At 36.9% G+C, this 27,929-nt stretch overlaps 2 protein-coding genes across 4 annotated transcripts; both read right to left on the reverse strand.

Moving 5' to 3' along the window:
- Positions 1–4,430: 4,430 nt before the first annotated feature.
- LOC106061145 (uncharacterized) lies at positions 4,431–12,386 on the reverse strand. 3 transcript variants are annotated; one of them, XM_056032179.1, is made up of 6 exons: positions 12,094–12,386; positions 10,739–10,926; positions 9,582–9,963; positions 9,088–9,270; positions 8,066–8,495; positions 4,431–6,730 (listed from the first exon to the last, which is right to left on the reverse strand). In XM_056032179.1, the coding sequence occupies exons 2-6, from the start codon at positions 10,904–10,906 to the stop codon at positions 6,646–6,648; spliced, it is 1,248 nt and encodes a 415-aa protein (XP_055888154.1). In that variant the 5' UTR covers positions 10,907–10,926; positions 12,094–12,386; the 3' UTR covers positions 4,431–6,645. The 3 variants fall into 3 exon arrangements, with proteins under 3 accessions (XP_055888154.1, XP_055888153.1, XP_055888155.1); XM_056032178.1 differs by having other exon boundaries at positions 12,059–12,386; XM_056032180.1 differs by lacking the exon at positions 12,094–12,386 and adding an exon at positions 11,961–12,039.
- Positions 12,387–19,000: 6,614 nt separating this feature from the next.
- LOC129926679 (uncharacterized) lies at positions 19,001–27,688 on the reverse strand. Its single transcript, XM_056032181.1, has 5 exons — positions 27,418–27,688; positions 25,190–25,270; positions 24,777–24,902; positions 21,897–21,965; positions 19,001–19,248 (listed from the first exon to the last, which is right to left on the reverse strand). The coding sequence occupies exons 1-5, from the start codon at positions 27,608–27,610 to the stop codon at positions 19,145–19,147; spliced, it is 573 nt and encodes a 190-aa protein (XP_055888156.1). The 5' UTR covers positions 27,611–27,688; the 3' UTR covers positions 19,001–19,144.
- Between the last annotated feature and the right edge of the window lie 241 nt (positions 27,689–27,929).

Genomic DNA, 27,929 nt, shown 5'->3' on the forward strand with positions numbered 1-27,929 from the left:
TAGTTTGTCCATGTCTAGACTGTACATAATGTATTCACTGACAATGACGTTAGATACTGCGTCTCTCTGATCAACAGGGACAAAACCATTGAATTCTTATCGAGTACAATCGCCATCAACAAATCCAACGCTCAAACACATCCACTGCCAGAGATATCTGCATTTTCATTACCGAAATACCAAGAAAACGCAGTTGATCCATGCTGCCGCCAGTGCTCCGTCGATACACATCAACGTTTTGACTCGGCATGGGAAGAACTTTCTTATATCTCTTCAATCGTACACTGGCGGACGTGTTTAACCTGCTATTTTATTAAGCGCTAAACCTGACCGCAACTCCGCAAGACGTAAATACATTTACCAAGATAACTGCACTCCTCAATCTTGTTCAAAGAAACTTTCACATATATCTAATCGTAAGATAGCTGGCAAGGATTCGTCCTTTACTAAATATAATGATAACTATAATAGTGTGCAAGTGAAAACAAATCGTCACAACTAACATGCTATAGAATATTGAATTGCAAGCCAAGCCTATAATAAAGCGCACATGGTCGGACATGAACTACAGATGAGCCTATTCTACTTGATTACACTAATATTACCTTTATTTCAGTGGAAACACTACACGTTACGTTGCTTCCTAGCAGAAGTTAATTGATTTGAAGGTGTAAAAATTTGGCTACTCAGAATTCAGAGGGGTGCACGTACATGGTCAGCCATCAATGCCTGATAAGCATAGGCTAGTCTACTACAACTACTTCAGTCACCAGTGAAAGCACTACTTTTTCAGTTGTTAATTAGATTTTGATTGATCTGATGTTGCAAACAAGAGTTTGACTGCCCAGAATCAAGGGGGGGGGGCAAGTGCACCCCTTGCACCCCCCTGCGGGCGCCCATGGTCCCAGGCTATATAGCCTATATATATATATATGCCATGGAGTCCCTCCCTTTTACGTGAACTCAGGTGCCGCCCTTTTATAACTTGGAACGGCCCGTAAATTCGAGCATCTCCCCCCCCCAACTCTCCGCCATTATCTGACTAAACTGCTTTTCAGTTAAACACATGCTTTTGGACTGAGAATTCTAGGTACGCTTTTCTAGCGTCACCAACCCCTAAAAAAGTGATTTCACATTACAAGCTTTTCTTCGGCTTCGTAATTCAGTATTTAAATAAGTATTTCATAGCTTTTTGTGGGGCCCTTAGAAATAGGCCTATTTAGCCCTATTACATAGATTGGAATAAGGCTGTATTTTGCTTCTTATAAAATTATTTAAAGTCATAATTGAATACATTTAGGCCTAATGTTGTTTTATTTTAATGAATAAACATTAAAATATACCCTTTCTTTTTTCCTTCGTAGGTCCACATATATTTACTTTCCTTTGTATACGTCTAGAATGCCTATCTAAAGGCTGGGTGAAGAGTCTAGCTACCGCTGGCTAGCATTTGTGAAAGGGAAGCAATCAGTCTCCCTTGCAAGTAAATATATAGCCTCTACACAGCAAGTCCTATGCAGTACCTCCTTGTGATAACAGACGGAAACTGAGGATGTGAAGCTCAAACTATTGCAAGGGTCTCGGAGGAGGTTTGGTCCCAAAATGAATAATTTTAATGGCCGGTCGGCGTAAGGACACTCCCCTCTGTCCAAAAACTAAACCCCAAGCTATAGGTAGCTGCACTGCCTTGTGTGTGTCCCTGTAAGGTCTAAGGCTAAGGGAGTAAACCCTGACTGAAAATCCGGTTTTGTAGACCCGTAGGCGGGAAGACTAGTAATACTACTGCTCAGTGGCAAACTAATGCATTCACCCGACCCCAAATTGCGATGGTTTTTCATCCCATTGGACTCGGTCAGTATAAAAGAGAGGCGAGTGTTGACATGTGGGCAGCCGGACACTCGCAAATTTACCGCCAAGGGCTTCCCTCGGCATAGTTTGCAAAAATATTTGCTAGATGACACTGTCCAGGCTGCAAGTGATAGTTTCTTGAGTCTACCCAGAGTCTCAGTGTGGATTCAGGAGTGGCAGATCCACCATAGAAATGATATCCTCTCAACGACTAGTGAGGGAGAAATTCCGAGAGACAGACAGACTCATATACGTATTTATTGATCTGACCAAAGCCTTTGAAATGATTATCAGAAGTGGGCTTTTCAAAATCTCCAGAAAAATTGGATGCCCTCTTAAACTACTAAAGTTCATTGGGTGTTTTCATGAGGAAACAAAATGTACAGTGAAATTTAATGAAGCCCAATCAACAGCTTTTGAAGTCAGCAGCGTTGTCAAACAGGAATGTGTGATCGCACCTACTTTGTTTGGCATAATATTTTCCTGCCTACTGCATTATGCTTACAACGACATCAAAGAAGGTGTATTTCTCTAAACAAGATCCTCTGGAAAACTTTTCAATGTATCCAGATTTAGGCAAAATACTTAAGTTACTAATCAGGGAAATCTTCTACGCCGATAATGGAGCTATTGTTGCGAAATCTTCTACTCAGCTTCAAACCCTGGTTTACAAACTACCTGCTGCATGACAGAAGTTTGGCTTAGGCCTAAATATTAGTCAAAGAAGGACCAAAATACTAGTTCAGAACACAAGCTCTGCACCTACAGTGACCATTAATGGCCAACCCCTGGAAATTGTTGATTTTGTTTGTTACCTTGACTCCATCATTCCCAACGATGTGCTACTACAGTGATGCTCAACCTTATTTTGCCGGCGGGCCATTTTAATTTCCGACACTCGTGCCGCGGGCCACATCAACAAAAAAAAAGGTAGCAAATAGACAAACAATAGACAAAAAAAAAAAAAAACATTTCTAATAGAAACCCGTGAATCTAGTATTTACATTAATTCATGAGAAATTTATTCTAAACTACTTTTAATTATCCGGCTGCATTATGAGACGCCAAGATGGAACCCTAAATCCGGGATGTATAGACGTTCGTCCGTGAGACGATTACGTGACAGAGTTTCGCACGATTCATCACTGAAAAGGTTTTTGTCCTCATAAATAAATTGCTTGTAATTAGTGTGATCATCGTTAACGTTTGTTATCGGAGATTTAGACAAGTTTATGCAAGCAACACGGAGAAGAAATCAGTGGCATGAATCACTTGAAATTTGTCAAGGAAGGATTCTTATTTTTGTAAGTCAACCAGTTTCAGTTGCAGCTCTGTCTGCGTACTTAACACATTGGTCGTTGATGGATTTTTTTTTAGAAACGACGAATACTGTTCAATCTGAACAGGATCATCATCAGCTGGTCCAGAATTAGCATAGATTTTGTTGGTGAATAATTCAACGAAACTACAGAGGCTCGGTTCCACTTGACTTCTAATAGCTGTTGCCTTCAACCATACTTGTGGCACCATTAGAAGTCACTCTCACTAATTTCTCAAAGGGAAAAGATTCTCTGTGATGGTTGAGACTTCTTTGACAATACTTCGCCACTGGTGGTCCCATGCATGCTCTTAATAGCTACGACATCTCTCATTTCAAAACTGTTGTTTTTATCACGAATAAATACCAAGATTTTGAGAGGTATCAGATTTGTCAGTTAGCGGCAACAGAAAATCGCCTAACGGCCGACTCATTTTTATCTCTTTTTGGTAAATATTCTCCTCAGTTCTCCACTCTTGGTGTAATCTGACAATCACGTCTCAAACCAAGAATGCCGGCTTATTTATTAATGAGTTTGGTTTCATAAAGCTGTTGAATGTTATGTTCATTAAGAGCTTCTCTTTGTTTATAGATAAAAACGTTGGCTTACTGACGGTACCAATCCATTTATCCTACCTAGGGAAAGATATTTTTAAGACTTTTTTTTGTATAAGTTGATTTTCTACACTTTGTGCCGATGTTTCAGCGGGCCGGATAGAACCACGTCGCGGGCCGTATGTGGCCCGCGGGCCGTATTTTGGGCATCACTGTGCTACTAGATCAACAACAGGATAGCCAAGGCAATGGGCACCATGTCACGGCTGAGTAAAAATTATATAGTTCGTCCATCGTGGTTCGATGATGACCACTTTGTCATCCAGGGGACTGAGGGCTTTGCACTGGGGTTTTATGCCTCCTCATGTGGCTGGTGAGACCTATATTAGCCCGGAATGTTCGGCTACACACTTGGCAGGTTATTCCAGCTGCAGCTAGTGTCATTGGCCTTGCTTTTCTTCTCTATAGCATTTTTCTTCTGCCAGAGTAAAAATTACAAAGCCTTTGTCTGATGACCTGTTAAATGAGCATTCTGCTATACGGTAGTAAACATGGTCAAACTACTCTTGCCCCGATAATTACAAGAAAAACACACCATTTGAATTATCCTCCAATGATTTAACAATTTGATTAAAACCAACAAAAACTGATTTTGAAATGCCGGTGAAAGGACTAAATTACTGGCAATTAAAATGTGACCAAAGAAATATTTCAAATAAACATGATTTTTAATTAAACTTTTCATTATTCAGATGCACACATTTACAATCTTGCTGGAAAATAAATACTAAACATTATTATAATAAAAAGGCAAATCATAGATCAGCTACGCATGCAACTGGATTGATATATATATATATATATTATAAATGAATGAAATGAGTGGTAATGACATTAACACTGCCATTTAAAGCATTGTTATAATATTGTTTGTTTACTTTGTTTTAATTCATCAAATCTCTTTATATTTTATGTTAATCATATATTAATAGCCTTCCTTTGGGTTTAGACTTTTTAAGCTTCTGCTGCAACGATTGGGTGTAAGAAAACTTTCTGTAGAAAAACTGTATTAAAACTTGAAGGATAGTCAATCTGTCAATATAGGTCAACATTTGGCAGGTGGAAGTTTGTAAATGAAGTACAATGTTTGGAGAGTCTGACAATGACTGTAAAGGAAGTGTGGTGCAGATTAAATCTAAAGCTGTCTTCTTACTGACACCTGAATGCATGACAGCTAAGAATGACATCTTAAAAAAATTATCATAACAGATAAACAAATATTGATAACATTATATATATTTTAAAAATATTTCTTATCAATCACTTCACTTATTAATTAAAAAAAAAAATGAATAAAGAGATTTGTGTAACAGACAAACTTGTAAGAAGCACCTGTGAGTTAGTCATGCTCTCACATTACATTTAGACACAAACTGTTATAGATACCACCCATGGCTTTTATAGATGTACACAAACTTCCTTTTGAAAACAAAAAAATTATATGTATGCATGTACAATAAGCACACCTCGCTTTAAAATTAAAAAATTTGAAAGCACGTTTTTCAGAAATGGCAAATGTCTCTACAAATTTATATTTTTAAATATATTTCTACTTGCAATCTTTTGACAAAGATCAAAAAAATTTTTTTTTTCCTTCTATAACTGGTTATTGAAACTTAATGTCATATCTGTTGCGAGGACTGGAAATGAAAAAATAATTAAAAAAAAAAAACCAACAACAATGAAATGATTTCCTTAATGTAGACAATTAAACAAACTGGGTACAGTGTAAAATTGATGAATGTGAAATATTTTTTAAGAATGGACCACCATAGACCAGCAGGTATAAAGAAGAAAGCACAATAAAAAAATGTTAAAACTATGGCAAAAGGAAGTCCAAGTGATTTAGGAATTTATAAATAATTATATTAAAGATCTTCAAATATCAGACTACAAATATTACTCTATAATCAAAAGGTTAACAAGCCATTATAGTGTAATAAAACTTTAAATGTCACTATATAAAAGAGATGAGAAATAGTTATTTTTATTCAATTCTGATTCTAATGAGATAAAAAGTAGTTACAGATTTTCTCAAGAACTAAACTAAACCATAATAAACATTAATGTATTCTAGACACTGTTTCTAACAAGAATGAAATAAGAAGATGCTAGAAAATTTTTACGTCGCGATTATGCAAAATCTGCTAACATACGGAATAACTTGTTGACAAGGCAACGCTTCATCTAAACTGTTGCGCCGACTAGAAAACATAAAAAGGGCATAAAAAATCACATGCACAACATTACCACTTTTTGAACATAAATGTCTAAGAAAAATTGGAAAAATCTTGGAAGACAACAGCCACCTGCTCCACCATAACTACGTCAAGTCGTCGTGAAATGGGCGACTACTGTCAATCAAGACAATAACAGAGCGATACAAAAACTAGTTTGTACCTTACTCAGTCAGACTATATCAACGCTTTTCGTTGATCAAGAAACATGAAAAGGACAAAGATGGTGTGTGTAGTCGCTGAATGAACTCTATGTTGTGTCTGTTCTATGTGTATGTTTCTGTTGCATTGTCTTTATATGAGATGAGTCCTTGTAATCACAACTAATTTCCATAAGGATCAATAAAGCAGTCTTAGTCTTAAATACTTTTTAAACATTCCAAATTCTTAAGAGATTCTACATGAGATGAAGGCTGCAGAGCATTCAAATCAAAGAACAGGAATGAATTAATTTCAATATTTGATAGCTATGACAGTATATGGTTTATCAGTGCTTTAAAAATGATACAATTGTTGTTTGGTTAACTAAACATCACAAGAAGTATTGCATCAGCTTGTTCTTAGTTCAAGTTGACAAACAGAGCTCTCTTTATCTCATTGAGATTAATTCAAACCTACTCAAGTGTCTTACTGAACTTGAAAGTCCAACAGTCTCTTGCTCACAAGAAAAGTAATTTTGTCACGAAGTCTTTCATCTGCCTTTTCAACTATACTGTAAAATAAATGTGAAAAAAAAAAAAGATTATATTTTGTACTCTTCCATTTCGACCCAATGGCAATAAAAGGTAAGATTGTAGGACAACTTAAGACATCATTATCATATAAAACTAGGTCTAATGAGCTTAAAGACCTTTTTTTTTTCTCAGCAAAATGTTAACAGCTTTTTGTTCAGATGCTTCCATTTAAATAAGATGAGTATACTTTGAGAATACTTGGATAAATACATCTCATTTAAATTTAACATAAGCACAAGTTTATTTTAGTCAATAACTCTTTCAGTGTGGCAGTATTCTTAGTATTGTTATAATGGATGTGCGGAGGCTGAGCGATAAAGTGCTTGGTTTCCGAACAGGGATCCTGGTTTTGAATCCTGGTGAAGACTGGGATTTTTATTTTAGGGATCTTTAGGCACCTCTGAGTCCACCCAGCTCTAATGGGTACCTGACATTAATTGAGGAAAAGTAAAAGCGGTTGAGCTGGCCACATGACACCCTCATTAATAGTAGGCTACAGAAACAGATGTCCTTTACATCATCTGCCCTATAGACCACAAGGTCTAAAAGAGGATTTTTTTTTACTTTTTATTTTTATAATGTTTAATTTCTAATTTCTCTCTTTATTTTTTTATTTTCTGGATGTGAGAGTGATTGTTCTTTGTTTTGGTTGTATATTGGATGCAGGACCAAGATGTTGTTTAGTGGTTCCACTTTTTTTAGTTTAGATCATGGGACCCAAATTTAAATAATACAGTTTTTTTTTATTGCATTTTAAAATCTTAAATGTAGAATTATAAGGTTAAATCTTACAGTACATTGATTTTTTTAATTAATTTTTTTTCTATACTTGTTTTTTCATACTCAGTTTAAATGTATTAAAAAAAATATTTTCTTAAATAACTTATTTTATTTATTATACTTTTGTAGCTATTAATCAACTATGTTTGGTTATATAATAAAATAAAAAAGTTAGGGTTAGTGGTAATAGCAATACCCCTCTGCAAATTTTAGTTTTTAAAATTTAGTCTGTTCCAGAAAGCTCCATTTTTTCAATCAAAATAATATGCACTGAATGAGTTAATAAGGAATCAATCCAAAAAAGAAAATATATATTTTTTTAACCCAGCAATCTTGTTTGTTTCTTTTCATTTCTGAATATACTGCCAATGTTAACCCTTGAGTCCAAAAGGATTAATTGATATGACATTAAAATAGGATATAAAAATTTAATTTCACAAGGATTAGCTCAATTAACCCTCCCTCTTATTGGGAAAAGCATTACAAGTAACAAACAAATTCAATCTAAAATGAACAAAATACTAGGAAATTACCTATGTGCTTTGTCAGGATCACTTTTTAAAGTTTTCACTAAATTCATGACTTCAGGATCTAGAAGTACTTCCATAACCTTTGAATCATTTAACAATTCTTTGATTTGTTTATCGTCAATGGGTTCAATTTTTGGAATCTCGTTTTTAACACCAGGGACTGATCCAAGATCTAATTCCAAAATATCAGATTTTGGTGTGGCTTGAGAGCCTAAATTATTGCCTGAGTCTTTCTCAGGTAATGTCAATTCTACAATTTTAGGAGATTTTTTAGCTTCTGTAGTTTTGGTGTTGTTGCTAGGCAGCTCCACAATTTTAGAAGAAGGCTTCACTTTTGAGGAGATTGTTGATGTGACTGGTGCAGGAGGCTTATAACTTGACTCAGAACTTGAAAGATTAGATACACTGTCACCAATCTTTGTAAAATGATCACCTAAGTGTTTAATGAGATATAAGAAAATAATTTATTAATGCTGTAAAAATGCTAAAACATAGTCAAATGAGGAGACAACAAGTGAGGCCCCTCCTCCCCCCCCCTTCTCTTCAATGCAATCAGAACAAAGTGTTTCTAGCACTCATGACATGGATTGAATAGATGTGGCATGTCTCAGCATGAGCAAGAATGGCTGCTTTGTGGGGTGGAATGCCGTCTGGACTGTTGTTTCAAGGGTCCTAACTTCAAACCCTGTCTGCCACCCCTCTCCCCTAGTCATCTTGCAGGAGGTTTGGGATAAGATAATCTTTGATTCTCAAGGAACTTCCAAAACATATATAAGAAAAGATGAACATAAATGCACAGTTTACATGGTTAACAGAAACAATTCTGTTGGAAAGATATATTAAATGAAATGTAAGATATTGTTGAGTCTATATTGTTGAAGTATATAATTAGTATTTACAATATCTGAGTAAAAAAGAGAGCTTAGATTTATGTTGGGTAAAGTTATTAACTAAACATTTATTAACTAATTGAAATTGTCTAGATTGTTTTGGAATTATAGTAAATATTAATAAAAAAAAAGAACCTAATAATCCACAAAATTCCATGAGGAATTTCTCCACTTCCTTATTACTTTTATATTTCTCCATGGCTGCCTGAGGGTTAGTCTGGAACTCTTGCAAGGCATTCATAAAATGTGGGTCTGCGAATCTTTTTAGCAGAAACTCATTTTTCTCTAACTTATTTAGAAGATCATCATTGATCCAATCTATAGGAATATAAATGTTATGAAGACAGTAAATAGCTTTTCAATTATGTTTATCATTAATATAAATTTATATTGAGTTAAATTAATATCAATAATTAATATTAATGATCTTATACTATGTTTACTATGATGTTAACTGGAACAATAAAATATAAAAAAAGATTCAATACTATAGAGTTAAATATTACTATACCACTCATCAAACATGCAGGAAAATAAAACATTATAATGTCTTTAAGAAACTTGATACCCCATTATTTCTTTCAGTAGTTTTTGTCCAATAAAGATTAAATACAAATCATAATTCTCACCTTGATTGTTTAAAAGACTTTTGGTTTCTGACATGGCTTGTTGTACTTCATCTAATGTTAAACCTGATTCAGTCTTGCCTGTTTTTGGACAGATGTATGGGATATTATCTTCCTTTTGAATTTTTGACTCCTTTTTCACATCTGATGGTGAAAGAGGTTGAGCATTCTCCTTCGCTGCTGTCTCAGTTACCTCAGAAGGCTTTGATGTATTTGATGATTTGGGACTTGAGCCAAAAAGAAATCCTTTTTTCATGCCTCCAAACATTCCATTTGAAGAATTTTGTGTAGATTTAACTGGCTGTGTGGACGTACTAGGAGAGGTTGATACATCTGATTTTAAGGAAGAGACTTGGGTTTTGATTTCATCAGTAGACTCTGAAGACTGAGAAATAAATTTTAAAATTATAAAGTTCAATTGAGCGCAACAATGTTTGCAGACTACTGATAAAAAAAAAGTTCAAATAAGTTCAGTCGACTCTTGATAGTCTGAAATATTACATAATCCAAATCTCTCAGTAATCTGAAGTGGTGTTGACATAAAAACATGTAATTTTAATGTATGTTGCAGTATACATTGTGTATTTTTACAATGTCTACAGCAGTGTTTCCAAAATTGTGTTGTTGGGAAGCCTATTGTTCCGCAAGGCCTGAATAGGTATTCCATCAACTACTGGAATAATTAACAAATAGGCCACACATGAATAACCTCACTAAAAAATAAGCAAAATGTTCCGCTAAATACTCAGATTGTGTGAAGTATTCTGTAAAGGAAAAAGTTTGTGAAACACTGGTCTACAGATTGGCTTAAATTGTAATTTAGTATAGCATGTGAAAGCTGAAATCATATGTTTATGTTTTTTTAGTAATTCTATTGTAGATTAATTCATTTTTCTTTTTTGTTTCAATTGTTTATTATACTATACAGCCTTGAAAGTCTAAGAGAATATCTTAATACATTATAAATAGAATTTCCTGGACATATATGGTAAAATTCTTTGAAGTACAGCTAGCCTAATGTATAATCTTTGGTAATTTGACATCCTCTGTCCATTAATTAACAGACTAGACTATAGTTAACTCTAATTAATAAAATTATTCACATCAACACTTGTAATTAATTACACTATAATCAAATATTTAAAAGTAAAAAAAGAAACCTTTTTCAAAGAATTATCTTGATCACAAGGCTTTATTACATGAGCGGCTACATTTTTTTTTACTTTAGCTCGTGCTTTTGCTGTTGAAGGTTTGGTTTCTGGTCTTTTATCTACACTCTCTAAAATACCTTCACGAACGTGTTCAACTTTCCTTAGAACTTCTGTCATATCCTCCAATGGAGGAACATCTGTTGATAATATAATAATAAAGAGAAGTTAATTTATATAGAGCAAAATTTCATTTATTTAACAAATAAAATACATTTGTAGAATTAAAGATTCCAACAAACAGCCTTCAAAAATGTAATAATTAATAACTTCACTGTAATTTAATTATTTGTTTTTATAGAAGAATAGATTTTACACATTTGTAGGTCTTTTTATTAATAACTATTAGACTCACAACTAGAATCCAGAAAGTTTTTTTCTTTAAATTTGATACATTTTTCATTATAAAAAAAACTATTTGCAGCAATAATTAAGAATGATCTAGTATAGATGTAGTATATATATATGAAATGAATTATACAAAATAAATGACAATAATACAGAAGGGGCATGGTGGTTAAGTGGTGAAGATCTTGGTTGACAAACTCAGGGGTCTTGGGTTCAAATCAAGGTGAACACAGTAATTATGAACTTTTATGAAGTTTTTTTTTACATTGTTGTTTTTTTTAGGATGCCCTTAACAAAGTATGCATTTTATGAAGTGTTGTGGAGATTAACTCCTAAGACATGCTGTCTTATCAATGAAACCCGAATTTAATGCCTTAATGGTACTTGTTGTTACTTGATGAACTTGGTGTTACTTATACTACTTATATACTATAGAAGTAGAGGTGTGGGCAGTGTGGGTCACTGTAAACTGATGACCATATAGACATTTTTATAAAAGCTTTTCATCATTCTCATAGACTCATAGATTGCAAGATCTCAACATGGTTCTTTATTTTTTACTTTTTATTTTATAGTGAATGCACAGATTAGTCTATATGACTATATCAGTATTGACTATTAGAAAAGAAAAAGTCTAAGTCTAAGTCTATGCCGACTACGCATGATAATAATTTTAAATAATGATATTCATATATATAGTATAATATAGTATATAGATCTAGATCTAAATATATTAATATATCATATTGATAACAAAATATAAAAATAATGGATCTAAATCTAGAATATTATTAGATCTAAAAAAATAGCGTAGATTATAAGGCACTTTTATCGTTCACAAAGATCTAGCCATTTATTCTAGGCATAGATTTATATAAACTGCACAGTTTCAATCACACTGTCAATCCAAATATGATCACATACCTGAATCTTCAGCCATTTTGATGCATTTATCTTACCTTGACATTGAGATTAGTGACAACGGAATTTTTTTTTTGCCGTGCATTCGCCTTATTAATTAATTTTCACTCAATGGTTCCGGGTTCATGCCCTGCCCGTTGTCATCCTCGTTGTCCTGCGGGAGGTTTGGACTTGTTGATGTCTAAGAGCTGAGCCGAAGGCTCTTCGAGCTCTAAGTTTGAAAAAAAACCTGTTTGGTCGTCCAGCCGAACAGTAAAAAAAAACAAACCTGTGGGAACACAGTTCTGTTTGAGAGGGACCCGAGTCAATGCCTATGTAAAACATTGCTGTTTCCAATACCTTTGGCCCCGACGCATGCTTGGCTGCACATGGCCGAAGGCCGAGGGCACCGGGAGCCACCGTCATTTTCCTTCGTTGTACCAAGCTAGCTGTGTGGGAACCGCCATTGATGTAACGGTCCCTTTGAGGAACAGCGCATGGATGTGTGACGTGTTCGTGGGGACTTTTTTACAACCCCGCCCGTGCTATGGGTTGACTCTCGTCTACCCGTGGGCATCCCCACGGGAGTCATGTTTTGCTACCCATTTTGCCTAGCCAATTCCTCTTATGGCCGTTTCCACGCGGGCGCCACGATGAGGCAGGGCAACGTGCCCGCGTGGAGATTTGGACTAGGAAGTTCGGTAGATTATTTTCAACTATGAAAGAACATTTGAAACATGTAAAACAAAAATTTTTACAAGTCACTTTTATGATATAAGTGTCAGTGACTCAGTTGTTCCGTTGGGGATTAGACTAGTTTTCCGACAGACACCATTCATTTCATTGCTCCCATTTTACTGCCTCCTAGGGTTTTACTAAAACTAGAAGACCAGCTTCCCAATGACAGTAGCCTTAACAATTTTGTTTTGGCTCGAGACAACCTGTTTGGCATAGTCATTCGACCTGTTTAGTCTGAACTGGGGCCTGGTTGAAATGGACAAAGCTCGAGTGGTGCTGTGGTTATCAAATTTACAACAAACTTTTTTTTTTTTTATTCTTTAAAGGATTTTTGAAAGAAGAAAAAAAAATCCTCTGAGAAAATTCCTACATGCAATGCAGACGAAGCGTTTTCTTTACGTCTTCTGTTCCTGTCTTCTACAAGGTTTTCTTCTGAGCCTTGCGTGTCTCGCCGCCTTCGTGAGAGCTCTCCAACTGTCTCTTTCAGAGACCATCTGCTACTAGCTACTTTCATCTATTGCAATACGTCAGGGCAAAAATGCATCTGAGTTAATCTTTATAGCACTTAAGGGGGGGGGTAGCTCTGTTAATATCATTTTTACTTGACTAATACTCAAATCTGAACTACAACTGCAACAGTTTTTATATTCTTGAAAAATAAATTCTTTCCCCTTTGTAAGTACCATAGGAAAAAAAAGGGGGGGGGGGAAGGCGCCCACAGTTTAAAAAAAACCGGTCTCAGAATTTGAAAAAACTGACAAAAAAGAAGAACTTACATTATTCTAAACGGAAAAAAAAATTGTTTATCTAGATGTAGCAAAAGTTGTCTTTGTATTGTGTATCTAATTATTCAAGTGAACTATTTTGAAACAGTTTTACTTATCTCATGTACACTGAATTATGTTCTAGCATCATATTTGTCAATAGATTTTTTTTTATTGAATACGCGATTATTCTTGTAGATGCCTATCACTAGCGGATCCAGAACTTTGGAGTGGGGGGGGGGGGCGATTTTTTTCCAAACCCTAACCCTAACGCCCAGTAAACCCTAACCCTATGCATAAACGTGCGTACAGCACGCGCGCACACACACACACACACACACACACACACACACACACACACACACACACACCACACACACACACACACACATATATATATATATATATATATATATATATATATATATATATCATTTCTCAACCTTCGGCGAAAAACAAAACAACTGGGGCAGAGCTATAAGGCCCCGACGCCAAAAGCGTTTTCTTGCATTCTTCACTGCAGAAACGCATTCTCCTGACATCTACAGCTCATTTTCATCAATGGACTTCGGGGCGAAGCCCCGACGCCAAAAGTGTTTTCTTGCATTCCTCACTGCAGAAACGTAGGCCTATTCTCCTGACGTCAACAGCTCATTATTCATCAATGGAGTTCGGGGAGAAGCCCCAACGCCAAAAGCGTTTTCTTGCATTCCTCACTGCACAAACGTATTCTCCTGACCTAAAGCTCATTATTCATACTATTAAAAAAGGACCTTTCGAATAATGTTGTACTTGAAAAATATTATAATATAAATTTATAGGCCCATAATACATTGCAAATAAAACTGATTTGTTCCTTGAAAAGATAGGATACCCCACATATTTAGATTTTTGCTTTGAGGATCGCCGCCGAAAAAAAAAAATTCGATAAATAGTATTTAACAAAATTAAAGTATAAATTGTGAGTTATAGTCCCAAATTTATTTAACTAGAAAAATAACAGATTGAGTAGAGGTTGTGAAAAGGCGACTATGTAAATATTATTTGAGTTTAGAACTCATCTCAATCATGACTTTTATACTGAAAAATTTCGTTTGAATTCTAACTTTTCCAATGCAAAGTCTTTCTTAAAATAATTATGATAAATTCATGTGAAATTATATAAACTCCGTCTGGAAATGGGAGGGGCGGTAGAGTGAAAACGATTAATCTTCGCTCCTTTAATAATTTCTGCTAAATATTGCTTTTGGCATTAAAGAATAGAGGTGGGGCGACTCGATATAAGAATTCAATTTATAGTGTATATAAATTATATTAGTGACAGATTATTTTTTTTAATTTTGTAATTTCTTAACTATAATACAAAAAGAAAAAATATTGATTTTTCCGATGGGGGAAATGCGATTGAATGTATCGCCCCTCCCACCTGGTACAACCCTTTTTCATTTAAATTTACTAATGATACAATTTGAGATAAGAGTATGGTACGACATAATATACGATGGGTCACATATCAATACGTAGTTTATATTATATAGATATTCAACAAATTTTGTTCACAAACTATGATTCTCCACAAAAATAGGACCGCCCCCCCCCAACACTCAGAGGGCTAGAGTGGGGAGGGCAGTACATGCAATCGCCCCCCCCCCCTCACCCCACCGAATCGGCCAAGATACCAGAAGGGGAGCGACATAATATAAAATTTATATATTAATTCAACTAATTTTGTTCACAAACTATTATTTCTCCATAAAAACGGACCGCCCCCCCCCACTCAAAGGGTTTAGGTGGGAAGGGCAGTAGAGGTATTCGCCCCCCCCCCACCAATCGAAAAACAGGGAACGACATAAAGATCGGTTAAAATATCAATAACAAATTTTAATAATATAGATATTTAATTGATTTTGTTAGCAAGCTGTGATTTCTACAAACAAATTGGACCGCCCCCCCACTCGAAAGTGTAGGGGGGGCGGGATTGATACCATCGCCCCCTCTTGGCCCCACCAAATCGGCCAACATACTAGAGGGGGGGGGGGGGCGAAAAAATCTAAAAATAGGTTGAAATATAATAATTTGTATATATTTTTAACATAAGTAATAAATTCGTATACAAATTGTGTGAATCCTATACTAAAGTTCGTCGGCCTCCCCCCCCCCCCTGGATCCGCCAGTGAATTGCCTATTGACCAATAGTCATAAACACAGCGCATTTTATCCAACACGGCGAATACATCAACACGTGTGGAAGTCTCGTGTAGAATTAAAATATGTGGATAACGCTAATTTATAAGACAGAGCAAGTAATGCAATAAGTAATTATTTTTATGAGAAAATGATTGTTAGTTAAAACAATTTAGAAAGATAGAAATTTTCCAGAAAATCATATTTTTTTTTAAAATATAATTTTTGGAACCCATTTGCTTGTGGCGTCCCCATGAGGGTGACCCCTGGGGCACCGTGCACCCTTGCTCCTCTTCACTACGCCTCTGGGCCGCACTTATCCCATAAATGACTATGTCTTAGTTTTGCTTTGTCGACTATTGTTTTGAATGTCCCCTAGACCTAACAGCCATTATCATTTAGTGTTCTAGTGTTATTGTTGGTTCTAGGATTAGAACTAATATAGTATTGTATGACATAAGGGTGATGAATTTAGGTCTAAAAATAAGTAACAATTTAAAAAAAAAATCTTAATTAATACAGATCTGATCGGATTTGACAGGTTAGCTTGGATCTTATCGGATCTGATCCTATCGGTAATGGAAAAAAAAGGCCAGTATGGGGATTGAATCTACGACCTTCGCGTTATTAGAGCTGCCCTTTTATAAGTAATATGTATGCATCTCAACAAAGGCTAACTGTACTTTAATTTAACCATAAATTTCCATAAAATTCCATGTATAATGTTGACTTTCAAGGGTAGGCCTATACGCCTACAATAGTTGGACATAATATTGATTGAAGAAATACGAAACGTATGATTTCAGCTTTTTACATACAAATTAATATTTAAGCCTACCTACATTTTAAAAATATACGAAGCCGACTAGGCCTACAGTATACATGAAAATTTATTACGTCGTGAAATAATTCCAGGAAATTTTGAACCGACAACCTTCAGAATCTATTCTAGACATACCCCAAGCAGCAGAATTCATGGCTATCGAAAGCGCACAAGAAATAAAAAATAAAATAAATTGGAAAGGCGGCAGGCCAACATGGTATACCGGTGGAGGCACTTAATGCAAAGGTCTATGACATCAGCTGAAATGCTACATTCACTGCTGTGCAATATTTGGAAACAAGAATGGGTCATATAAGGTGGGTTACCTAATCAAGTTACCTAAGAAAGGTGACCTTACCCAGTGTAACGACTGGCGAAGAATTATGTTAGTAAGGTCTTATCTAAAGTAAATCCTGAAAGATGACATAGATACAAGACTAAGACCGAAACAGACTGGTTTCTGGAAGGAAAAATCATGTACTGACCACATTGCCACACTATTATTGAACATTATTATAGAACAATCTATTGAATGGCAGTCCCCTTTGTATATTACCTTTGTGGATTCTGTGGATTCATCATAGTTTCTGATATTCTTGGTGAAAATATTGAAACCTGCCTATTACCTGCCTGAGGGACCACTTCGGGGGCCGATTCCTAGTTTTTTTTAACAATATATTTGTAACATTGTTCTATTTAAGTCGTTAACTAAACGAAACATTTCGATCATATTTCATCGAGATTTTGTGGTATGGTCTACCAGTTCTTGAAGCTGCTGAAAACTTCTTGGGGGTTCACATATACGTGTCTTTTCTTGAAACGTCCATATATTTCTCGTATAAGGATCTTATAATTTATCTTCACTGCGGATGGTATCTACTTCCTAGCCGTAATGTTGTCAAAGTAGAAGTTATTCCAAATTATCGAATTAAATTTTGGGCCAATATTGCTATATTTATTGTAATATCAGAAGAAGGGTTTTAAGAAACGGTTCCATCAACTCACTTGTCAAACATATCAAGTAATGTACATTGGACTCTTGATAGACATTTCATAATCTGACACAATCACTACGATTCTGCGGTTCACACACCCCAAAATGACTATGTCGTTGTTTTGCCGACTATTGTTTTGAATACCCCCTAGACTTAACCGCCATTAACATCTCCGACGCGGAGACAACGTGATTTGCTTAATTGTCTTACTCCTGAGAAACCGACCTGGGGAGTATAAGGCCGCAGCCACAACTGTTCTGTGCAGCTTTTCTCATCTGCTTCCGTCATTGCAGTATCCTCAGCTTCACTGTTGACTGACCTCTTACATGTTTGCTTCGGTCTGCCCACTTTCCTCATGGAGTCCAATCAAGCCCTGCCTTGTTACACTGGTACTTGGTTTTCGCAGGTTATGTCCTATCGCTTTGTAATATCCTTGGTAGACTTGGGCTTTGAAACTATGAACTACAAACTATCAACAACTTACAAGTTACTACAACTCTATTTCCGACACTACAAAAGAGAAGAGACGTACGTATCGAAAGTTTAGCCGATGTTTTATGTTAGGCCGATTGAAGACATTGAAAAATTATTAATATTATTATTCCTTTGTTAATATTCAGAGTGTGAGACTGACATAGCGGATGCTATTGAATGATTAATTGATGGTTTTGTGACATGCCAAATGTCATTCAAGTTCTCAGGAAAGGAACCTTTCTTTTACATCTAGAGTTCTGATTTGCAACATTGTATATTCACTATATAATAAATTCACTGCTTATTAAATGTTTTGAAATATAGTTGACGACAGTAATATACGTACTAAATACATTCTCTTTTATAATAAAAAACATTTGTATAATTGAAAACTTAATTTAGTAATACATATTTTTATACGATTATTTTACAAAAGACCAAAACCGTTTCAATGATTATTACTTAAAAAAATACAGAACAATTACCTCTCTTAATATAGTATCCCACGTTTTACTTATCCTCAACTAATGTCCGGTACACGTTAGAGCTGGGTGGACTCAGAGGCGCCCTAAAATCCCGAAATTAAAAAAATCCCAGTCACCAGTCTACTCTAGGATTCGAACCCGGAACCTTTACTACTCATCCACTGCGCCTCCTATGTTTTTAACTATTAATAGTAGGCTATATAGTTGTAAAATGGTGTATTAAAAAAAACTGCTTGCATAGTTAATTAAAAAAATTGAACGTTTCGCTTACAGAAAAAAAAACAGTGACCGTTGCACCAGAAATTTGAAAGATCTAAAATATATCTGAATTCCATTCTCTGCTCTAGTTTTTGAGACCTAAACGGGACGGACAGACTCGCAGATAGACCACACAAAACGAATAGCGGCTAACGCTAAAAACAGAACGATGACTTTGTACATAGAAGAAAATATAAAGAACATTAAACAATAAAACAACCTTAAAACAGTTATTAACTCACAAATTTTGTAGAATTTTAGAAAAAAATTATATTCTTTGTTTCTTCAATACAAAATACAATCTAAAAATAATATATCAAATTTATTCTATATAATCTGTAGTATCAAAATTTTGAAATATAATTGTACATTTCTTTCATCTATTTCAATCACTTAAATTTGTCTTTCACTTCCTTGGTTTTACTGTCCAAAGTGTGTTTACTAGATTGGGCAGTCCCTTTTTGTGTCCCTGGAATACTGTTGTCTAATAGAGCTGAAAGAGAAAGGGAAAGTTTAATAATACAATTCTGATAACCTAATACTTTCATATACAAAGGAATAGGCCCGTCTCAAGAAACGCCTGCAAACATTTAATTGAACAAAACTATATGTGATGTCTCAAACATGATAATTCTTGTTAGAGTTTTGAAATTCAAGTCTTTGAAATTTCTATTCGTGGATTTGTTCTTGCGCTTCAGTCATATCTCGATGTTTTCTTGTATTTACAAAAAGGAAAGAAAATCACTCAATTCTATCATAGCAACTAGAATAAAGACAATTGAGATTTGGACATAGAGTAGTTCAACTTTAACGCAGCCAGTAATATCACACAAAAACGTTGGTTATAACAGCTTATAGTATCGATAAACCTTGACCAATGGCTAAATAAGAGTTAACTAGTCGACCCATGGCGTAGCATATGTCGCTATTTTGCAGGGCCGGCTTTATGCCACGGCAACCTATGCGACCAAATTTGGCCCCGCACTTTCATAGGACCCGCACTAATTCTAGGTGTATTAAATCATCTTATAACTTAAAAGCAGATTTCCCGCGGCCGCCTAATTTACCAGGAGCTCCTGGAAATCGGAAATTGCAAAACATACGAAAAAGTCCGTGAAATCTCCGGAAATTATTAAAATCTTTAGAAAACTCATACAAATATCCTGAAATATATAGACAAAAATTATCATTTTGGGGATTGACCGTGTTGTTCAATACGGAAAACGCCAATTCTACGCGCGATAAAAAAAAAACGGCATTATGCAATACACGTAATTGTGGAATCTGGTGAAAGAAGCTTCTTACGCCTCAAACTTAAGATTTACTTGAGGTCAACAATTCTCGTAGATTGAAATATTTGGTAATTCTTATCATTGAGCGTGATCTATGTAGGAAATAATTTTTATGATATACTGTATGACTTCACTACACGCAAGGCTCGTAAAGTAATTATGTACGTAGTAAAGAATGAATAAAATGCAAAGACGAATTTATTTCCTAATACAAACTCTTAATTTTTACTTATTATCCGTATCCCTACCCAAACCTGGCCCCGCGAAATCCGTTTCGCATAGGGCCCCACAACGGTTGAGTCCGGCTCTGCTGTTTAGTGACGGGTGAATACAGAGTAGATTTACTTGTTCTCTCCCCCCCCCCTCTTTTTTTTTTACGAGGGGTAGAAATGAATAAAAGAGTAATCTTTCCATGACTTCTTGGTCACAATGGTTATGTCCGGCCCTGCTATTTAGTGACGGAAATACTACTTGTTCTCACCCCCTTCTTTTTTTTTCGTGGGGTAACTCTAGTCTGACTTGAAGAAATAAAAGAATGATCTTTCCATTTCTTTTTGGTGTCCAAACTATTGAACCATGAAGAGAATTATATATATATTCTTGTTTTATTTTGTGTGCCTTTGCACTTTCAAGTATACGTGTAGGCACAATTGTGTGATGAGACGGATTTACGCATATTGTTACTTTGAACACTGATCTGACATAACCGAGCCTAATTTCATTAACTTTGATACAGGTTTGAGATGTGAACAATTACTTAGAACTGTCAATCAGTTTTCCAATCAGTTTAAAATTAAAATAAAATAAAAACATCAAAACCCTTTTATTACATGATGAAGCTATTCCAAATATTTAATTTTCGTGAGATTTTAGTTAGAGACACTTAAAACTAAGAGTATGAAAGCTTCCTCCACCGGCTTGTCTGAACAACCTTCTGGAGGGATCTAAGCAGATATAAATTAGCAATATCCTTATTTCCGATAACTCTTAAGACACTCGGGCTACCAGCACACCAGGGGCACCCCTTCCCCCAATTTCCCTTCTCCATATCACATTTCCGTGAGGGATGTCCAACATAAAATGGCCCCTTGAGGAACGGTGTGAGGATTGTGTCAGGGTTGTTGGGGCTTTCTCCCATCCCTGCCAATGCAATGAGCTCGGTTCTACTTTGTCTCCCTATTGTCCTAATCCTATCCTCTCACGACTGTTTTCACCCGTGCGCCACTATGAGGCTACGCCCGAGAGTAATTCTACCTTGCGTGGGCTTCGTTCTAACACGTGTACCATTTGAATACGTAATTTAGTCGATTCCAATGTAAACTATTAGTACAAATATGATGTTGGAAATCTCTAGGACATTGTACTCTATTGTCCAGTGACGCATACTGAGAGGGTTTCGGACCCCTGTATATTTAATACATTGTAAATTTTGGAGTTTGTGGAGGCCCTTCTCTAGGTCGGAGGTACGGTGGCTGAGCGATCCTGGGTTCGAATCTTGCTGAAGACTGATTTTTTATTTCGGCAACTTTGGGCGCCTCTGAGTCCACCCAGCTCTAATGGGTACCTGACATTAGTTAGGGAAAGTAAAGGCGGTTGGTCGTTGTGCTGGTCACAAGACACCCTGTTAACCGTGGGCCACAGAAACAGATGACCTTTACATCATCTGCCCTATAGATCGCAAGGTCTGAAAGGGAAACTTTACTCGCTAGGTTGAGGACATGGGTGGCCGCACTGTCCGCACTGTCAGCACTGCAGTGAACCCAGCTCACTATTAGAGATTTAATATAAAATCAGGCATTTGTCTAGCAATAATAAAATAGTGTCATGCTAAAAAAGATAGAATACCAACCTGCTAATTCTGGATGATGGACTTGCCAGTTTGGAATACAAGGCCTCACTTCTATCAAGATGCCGCCGACTGTAGAATAAAATTATGTAATTGCAGTAGATAAATAATGAAATACAGGCAGTTATAGGGGTGTAAGGATCTTTACTCCTCCCACCAGCGTCTCTGACGGAATAGTGACTAGAGCAGTCAGGGCTAATATCTACAATAGGTAAAGAAATCTTAGAACTTTATTAAATAAAATTAAACTGTATGTATAAATGTTGTAAAATAAAGACAATGATCATTTACCTTCTTAATTATGCTTATTAATCTTGTTTCCATTCGCCTACTAGTAAATACTATACCAGTCTTTTACGTGATGTTTAGAAAATGAAAATAAATATGGCTTACGTATTCAATTAAAACAACTAAAAGGTTCGCTTTTAGAAAAAAAAAAGTAGCCATTGCATTTAAACTTAGCAAGCTTCAAAATTCTCAGAAAAATGTAGGGTGGACGGAGGGTTGGCACCATCCAGGAAATAGACCAGTTATAGGAGGACCCCTCCAGGAAATAGACCAGTTATAGGAGGACCCCTCCAGGAAATAGACCAGTTATAGGAGGACCCCTCCAGGAAATAGACCAGTTATAGGAGGACCCCTCCATAGGGACGGAAAGAAAAGGTCACATCGAAAGAATGCCAGAGAACAGACGAGCAAATATTGTCCGGCGAGAAAAACCAAAAGGCAGGCGCCCCAAATTCAGACCACGAGTACGGTGGCTTGATGACGCAGAGGCAGATCTGCAGCAGTTTAAAGTCCGGGCATGGCGGCCTAAGGCACGGGATAGATCAGAATGGACAGCTGTGCTAAAACAGGCCAGGGCCTTCCACTGGTTGTAGCGCCACTGGGATGGATGGATAAAGCTTAAAAACATTAAATCGGATTTTCAATAGCATTTCTATTTTTCGAGATCTGAACTTTAAAGGAGAGAACATAAAAAAATAGCGGCTTTTTTTCCTTTTCGGGGGGGGGGGGGGGGCTCAAACGAAAAACGACACTGAATTTGATTCTACATTTTCTCCTACTGTGCCGAATATGCTACAGTAGGTACAACATTTTTGAGAGGCTTTTGCTTTGAATCAATGTCTTATAAAGTTCTGTTTCTTGCAAGATGATGCACTTCATGATTAAATGAACATTTAATGTTTCCACCTTTATCTGTGTGGCCCACATAGCTACCCTTTCAGTTTCAATAACAGTGCTAGTTCCGAAATTGCACAATCTTGAGATTCTTCTTTAGGGAATAGAATTATTCTGAAAACGAAAAACGCTTCAGTGCATGGATATCTGATTTATTGCCGAGCTTATACCAACGTTCTGTCTGGTCAAACTTTTTTAGACGTTATTTGTCCCACTTACTATTCTAAGATCATATTGAAACTTTGCACAATTATTCATTGTCGATGGCAAAACACGAATCAATTAAAAAAAACACAACAACAGTTAATTAATGTGTTAATGGGTGTTCGCTGAATAGCTCAGTGACAAAACACGTCCATAATAGAGGTTCCAGTTTGAATTGAGTCTCGGGCAGCTTTTGTTTCGCAATAACATTTGTAAAGGTAGCACGGAAACCTCCCAGATACCCTTTCTCCCACACCCCTCACTGTCCACAAAAGTGATTGGACCATAGTGAACTGAGCAAGCTATAAGCATGAAAGTTGTGCTAAACAAAAACAATATTTCCAGTTGCACAAATTTATCATTGTTAGTATTAAAAATTAATTGCGTCATTGATTTAAAATAATTAAAAAAAAATCAAAATCATTTATATTTTACGTGTGCAAATTCCACTAGAAAATCATTTACGAGAACTAATTATCATTGATTGGCATAGGAGTAAGTTCTGACTCAAGTGATTGCAGTAAAGAAGAAGTTCCCATTTCAAACCTTGAGAATTATAAGGCAGATGATGTTAAGGTCATCTGCTTCTTTGGCCAACGGTTAACCAGAAAGGTGTCGTGTGGCTTGCGCAACAACCAAACCGCCTTTAGGCCCACTTTCCCCTACTTAAATCAGGTACCCATTAGAGTTGGGTGGACTCAGGGGCGCCCTAAAATCCGAAATTCAGAATCCCAGTCGTCACCGAAATTCGAACTCAGGACCCCTGGTTCGGAAGTCATGCGGCTAACCATTCAGCCCCCGCGCCCCATATATAATTGCAGGCTATATGCTTTAAGGTTATCAAATTGGACGCTTTTGTCTCTTTCCATTGGCTAAATTTTTGCCAATGTTTAAAGATTGTCGATTCTACATCATCCTATCCTTACCAAGCAGCAGCAACTTCCATATCAGAAAACTGTGTGCGTACATCGATGTAGAGGAGCAATCTTTCCGCACGTTTCATCTGAACCAGTTTGTCAGTTGAATAGACAACAGCATTAACTCTTTCTCTCCGTAATTATTTTCCACATATCAACGGAATTCTTCATTTTGCTCATTAGTATTTTTCTACCGTTATGATTAAGCTTGAATAACTTTTTTGTTTGTTATCAGAAAGTGTTTTTTTTTTTTTGTGGTCTAGAATTAAAGGGAAATGCATGCTCTTTTTATATAACACAAAGTAAAGTTTATAAAATCAAACATTAATTTAAATTTATTGAGGTCAAATCAACGATGGTATCGTCAATTAGGAGAGAAAGAGTTAACTGATTCTGTCCCTCAATTCGCAAGACTGCTGCATAGAATATTGCCGTATTGTTTTGTAGAAAGTACATCCACGAAAGAAGATTTACAGCTTAATTTAAGACTAACTTGGGGAGTTACTTAAATATACCTTAAGACTTACTTGAGACTTTAGACTTACCAAAGACTTACTTCAAAACATTGTTGGCGACTTACCTCTTTTGTACAGTTCACAAGGGACATACATCTGACCCGCTTTAAATAAACCGTCCACGAACTGGTTGTCTGTCAATTCTAATAAACCAACCAACCGACCTTGAAGGTCACACATTTCAAACTCATCTGAAGAAAAGGAATAACAAAAGTTTAGCTTAAACCGTATGTACACGGCTTCACTGAAAACAAAGGCAGCAATTGTGTTATAGGATAATAGGAGTACAAATTATTTAAAAATAGTAAAAGAATATTTGAATAACAACATACACGCATTTCAAAGTTCTCGAGCGCTCGATTCAAATATCACCTGTAGCACTACTCCGGGTTTCTTTTATCTGAAACCTGAACAGGCCTAGTTTATCTTGGCCACCCAGTAATATGGATTGATCTTCCCAGAACCATTTATCACTTACCACTTTTAAAGTTACATAGTTTCTTCATGAAATCTATGAAGTTCGCTTTCCTGCACCGAATGTTCGCCGGCACTGATTTCGCTGTAAAGGAAAAAAAAAGTATTTAAGTGGAAAGAAACTACAGGGCCACTTGCATGATGAACTGTTAAGATAGAGCTAAGTGTCTCTAGAACTTCATAGGATTGCTGTGCAGCCAAACAACTCTAATAATATATTCTTATCTTAATTATTACAAACGTACTATCACGCTTATCCAAGGCCGGAGGAGAATAGGAAGGCCCTAGGTGAGGAGAATAGGGAGGCCCTAGGTGAGGAGAATAGGGAGGCCCTAGGTGAGGAGAATAGGGAGGCCCTAGGTAAGGAGAATAGGGAGGCCCTAGGTGAGGAGAATAGGGAGGCCCTAGGTGAGGAGAATAGGGAGGCCCTAGGTAAGGAGAATAGGGAGGCCCTAGATGAAGAGAATAGGGAGGCCCTAGGTGAGGAGAATAGGGAGGCCCTAGGTGAGGAGAATAGGGAGGCCCTAGGTGAGGAGAATAGGGAGGCCCTAGGTAAGGAGAATAGGGAGGCCCTAGGTGAGGAGAATAGGGAGGCCCTAGGTGAGGAGAATAGGGAGGCCCTAGGTGAGGAGAATAGGGAGGCCCTAGGTAAGGAGAATAGGGAGGCCCTAGGTGAGGAGAATAGGGAGGCCCTAGGTGAGGAGAATAGGGAGGCCCTAGGTGAGGAGAATAGGGAGGCCCTAGGTGAGGAGAATAGGGAGGCCCTAGGTGAGGAGAATAGGGAGGCCCTAGGTAAGGAGAATAGGGAGGCTAAGGTGAGGAGAATAGGGAGGCCCTAGGTGAGGAGAATAGGGAGGCCCTAGGTGAGGAGAATAGGGAGGCCCTAGGTGAGGAGAATAGGGAGGCCCTAATTGAGGAGAATAGGGAGGCCGTAGATGAAGAGAATAGGGAGGCCGTAGATGAGAATAGGGAGGCCCTAGGTGAGGAGAATAGGGAGGACCTAGGTGAGGAGAATAGGAAGGCCGTAGATGAGAATAGGGAGGCCCTAGGTGAGGAGAATAGGGAGGCCCTAGGTGAGGAGAATAGGGAGGCCCTACGTGAAGATAATAGGGAGGCCCTACGTGAAGAGAATAGGGAGGCCGTAGATGAGAATAGGGAGGCCGTAGATGAGAATAGGGAGGCCCTAGGTGAGGAGAATAGGGAGGCCCTAGGTGAGAATAGGGAGGCGTTAGGTGAGGAGAATAGGGAGGCCCTAGGTGAGGAGAATAGGGAGGCCCTAGGTGAGGAGAATAGGGAGGCCCTAGGTGAAGAGAATAGGGAGGCCGTAGGTGAAGAGAATAGGAAGGCCGTAGGTGAGGAGAATAGGGAGGCCCTAGGTGAAGAGAATAGGGAGGCCCTAGATGAGAATAGGGAGGCCCTAGAAGAGAATAGGGAGGCCCTAGATGAAAAGAATACGGTGTTTCCAAATGAAATAGAAAAACAAAAAATATAAGACCGAAAAATACGCCATGAATTATAAACCGTCGTGTATCTATATCTAGAATCAATAAATAAGTTACATTCATATAACGCTGACAGTACTAATGTCATCATAGACTATTCATGATCACCAGAATAGGAATAACGTTTCGACATTTCACACAAAAAAAAAGATCTTATACCCTCTGTTGTCTAATAAGAAAATCTTAAAATTCGCGAGTAAATCTTGAATCATATTAGAGACTTCAAGCTAGTGTAGTAGGCATGCAGCCATAGAGCTCTGCTATGTTTGACATATGACCCATTATTCGCATTTTTTTTCTCTAGTCAAATTCTTTGAGTCCTGTGCGAGACCCCACCAATCGGAGGTCCGAGGCGGCTGCCTGGTTTACCTATGCCTAAGGTCGTCCCTGGCGTATCCATGCTTGTTAATTAGAGACGTAAAAGTCTGCTAATCATTGGGTTTTTCACAATCCCTTCCATTCTCGCATGTCACTAGGGAAGAAAGAGCACTTGTACAAATGAAAAAAAAAATCCTAGCATATGGGATAAGAAATGTGCTTCTATATTTATGTTTTTCTTTCTGAGTATTTTATAGGTTTCACATTAAATAAAGGATACAGTTTGTTTAGTAGATGTCTTTCTGTATTTAGAAAAAGTCGGGTATGATGTCGACAAGTATCAGCTGAATCAAACCCGGATAGATCTAGGCCTAGATCTAAGTGTTTATGGAAACGAAATCGCATAACTTACCTCCGAGGGAGATTACAATAAAGTTAATAGGAGGGGCAACATAAGGCGTCTCAACGACCACAGGTTCTGGAGTTTTCGCTGGTTCTGAAGGAGCACTCTTCTCCTCACTGTCTACCGATTGGTCGGATGGATGAGAGACGCTCTGCGAGCGAGTTTTCTGAAGGGAAGTAGCAGAATCCCCCTGCGACTCCATTCTTTGGCGCTGAGAGACGTGGACGGAAATGAAACAACAGAAAACAGAGAGGAAATAACGAAACAAATGTCTGAGACACACACACACAGACACACACAGACACACACAGTACACTGAGTTTTCAATTTAGGGCAAGTCTTTCGTGATTTGAACATTTCACCAAAACAAAACAACAGAGCAGTACTATGAAATAGTCGTAGTCGACCAATCAAGGGCAGGCAGACATCAAAACACATGAACACACATTTACATTTGTAAAAAAAAAAATAAAACACTGAAGCCAAAAAATAGAATATACAAAATACTTTAAACACACACA

Source organism: Biomphalaria glabrata, chromosome 6, assembly GCF_947242115.1.
Source record: "Biomphalaria glabrata chromosome 6, xgBioGlab47.1, whole genome shotgun sequence".
Classification (NCBI taxonomy): Eukaryota; Metazoa; Mollusca; class Gastropoda; family Planorbidae; genus Biomphalaria; species Biomphalaria glabrata.

Coding starts and splice junctions, on each gene's coding strand:
- LOC106061145 (XM_056032178.1), bottom strand. Junction 9,271..9,581: donor AAGTCTTTTAAACAATCAAG/GTGAGAATTATG, acceptor ATATTCCTATAG/ATTGGATCAATGATGATCTT. Junction 6,731..8,065: donor GATCCTGACAAAGCACATAG/GTAATTTCCTAG, acceptor TTTATTTTACAG/TATAGTTGAAAAGGCAGATG.
- LOC129926679 (XM_056032181.1), bottom strand. CDS start 27,610: ATGGAGTCGCAGGGGGATTCTGCTACTTCCCTTCAGAAAACTCGCTCG. Junction 21,966..24,776: donor TTGTGAACTGTACAAAAGAG/GTAAGTCGCCAA, acceptor TTTATTCTACAG/TCGGCGGCATCTTGATAGAA. Junction 19,249..21,896: donor CCATCATCCAGAATTAGCAG/GTTGGTATTCTA, acceptor TTTCTCTTTCAG/CTCTATTAGACAACAGTATT.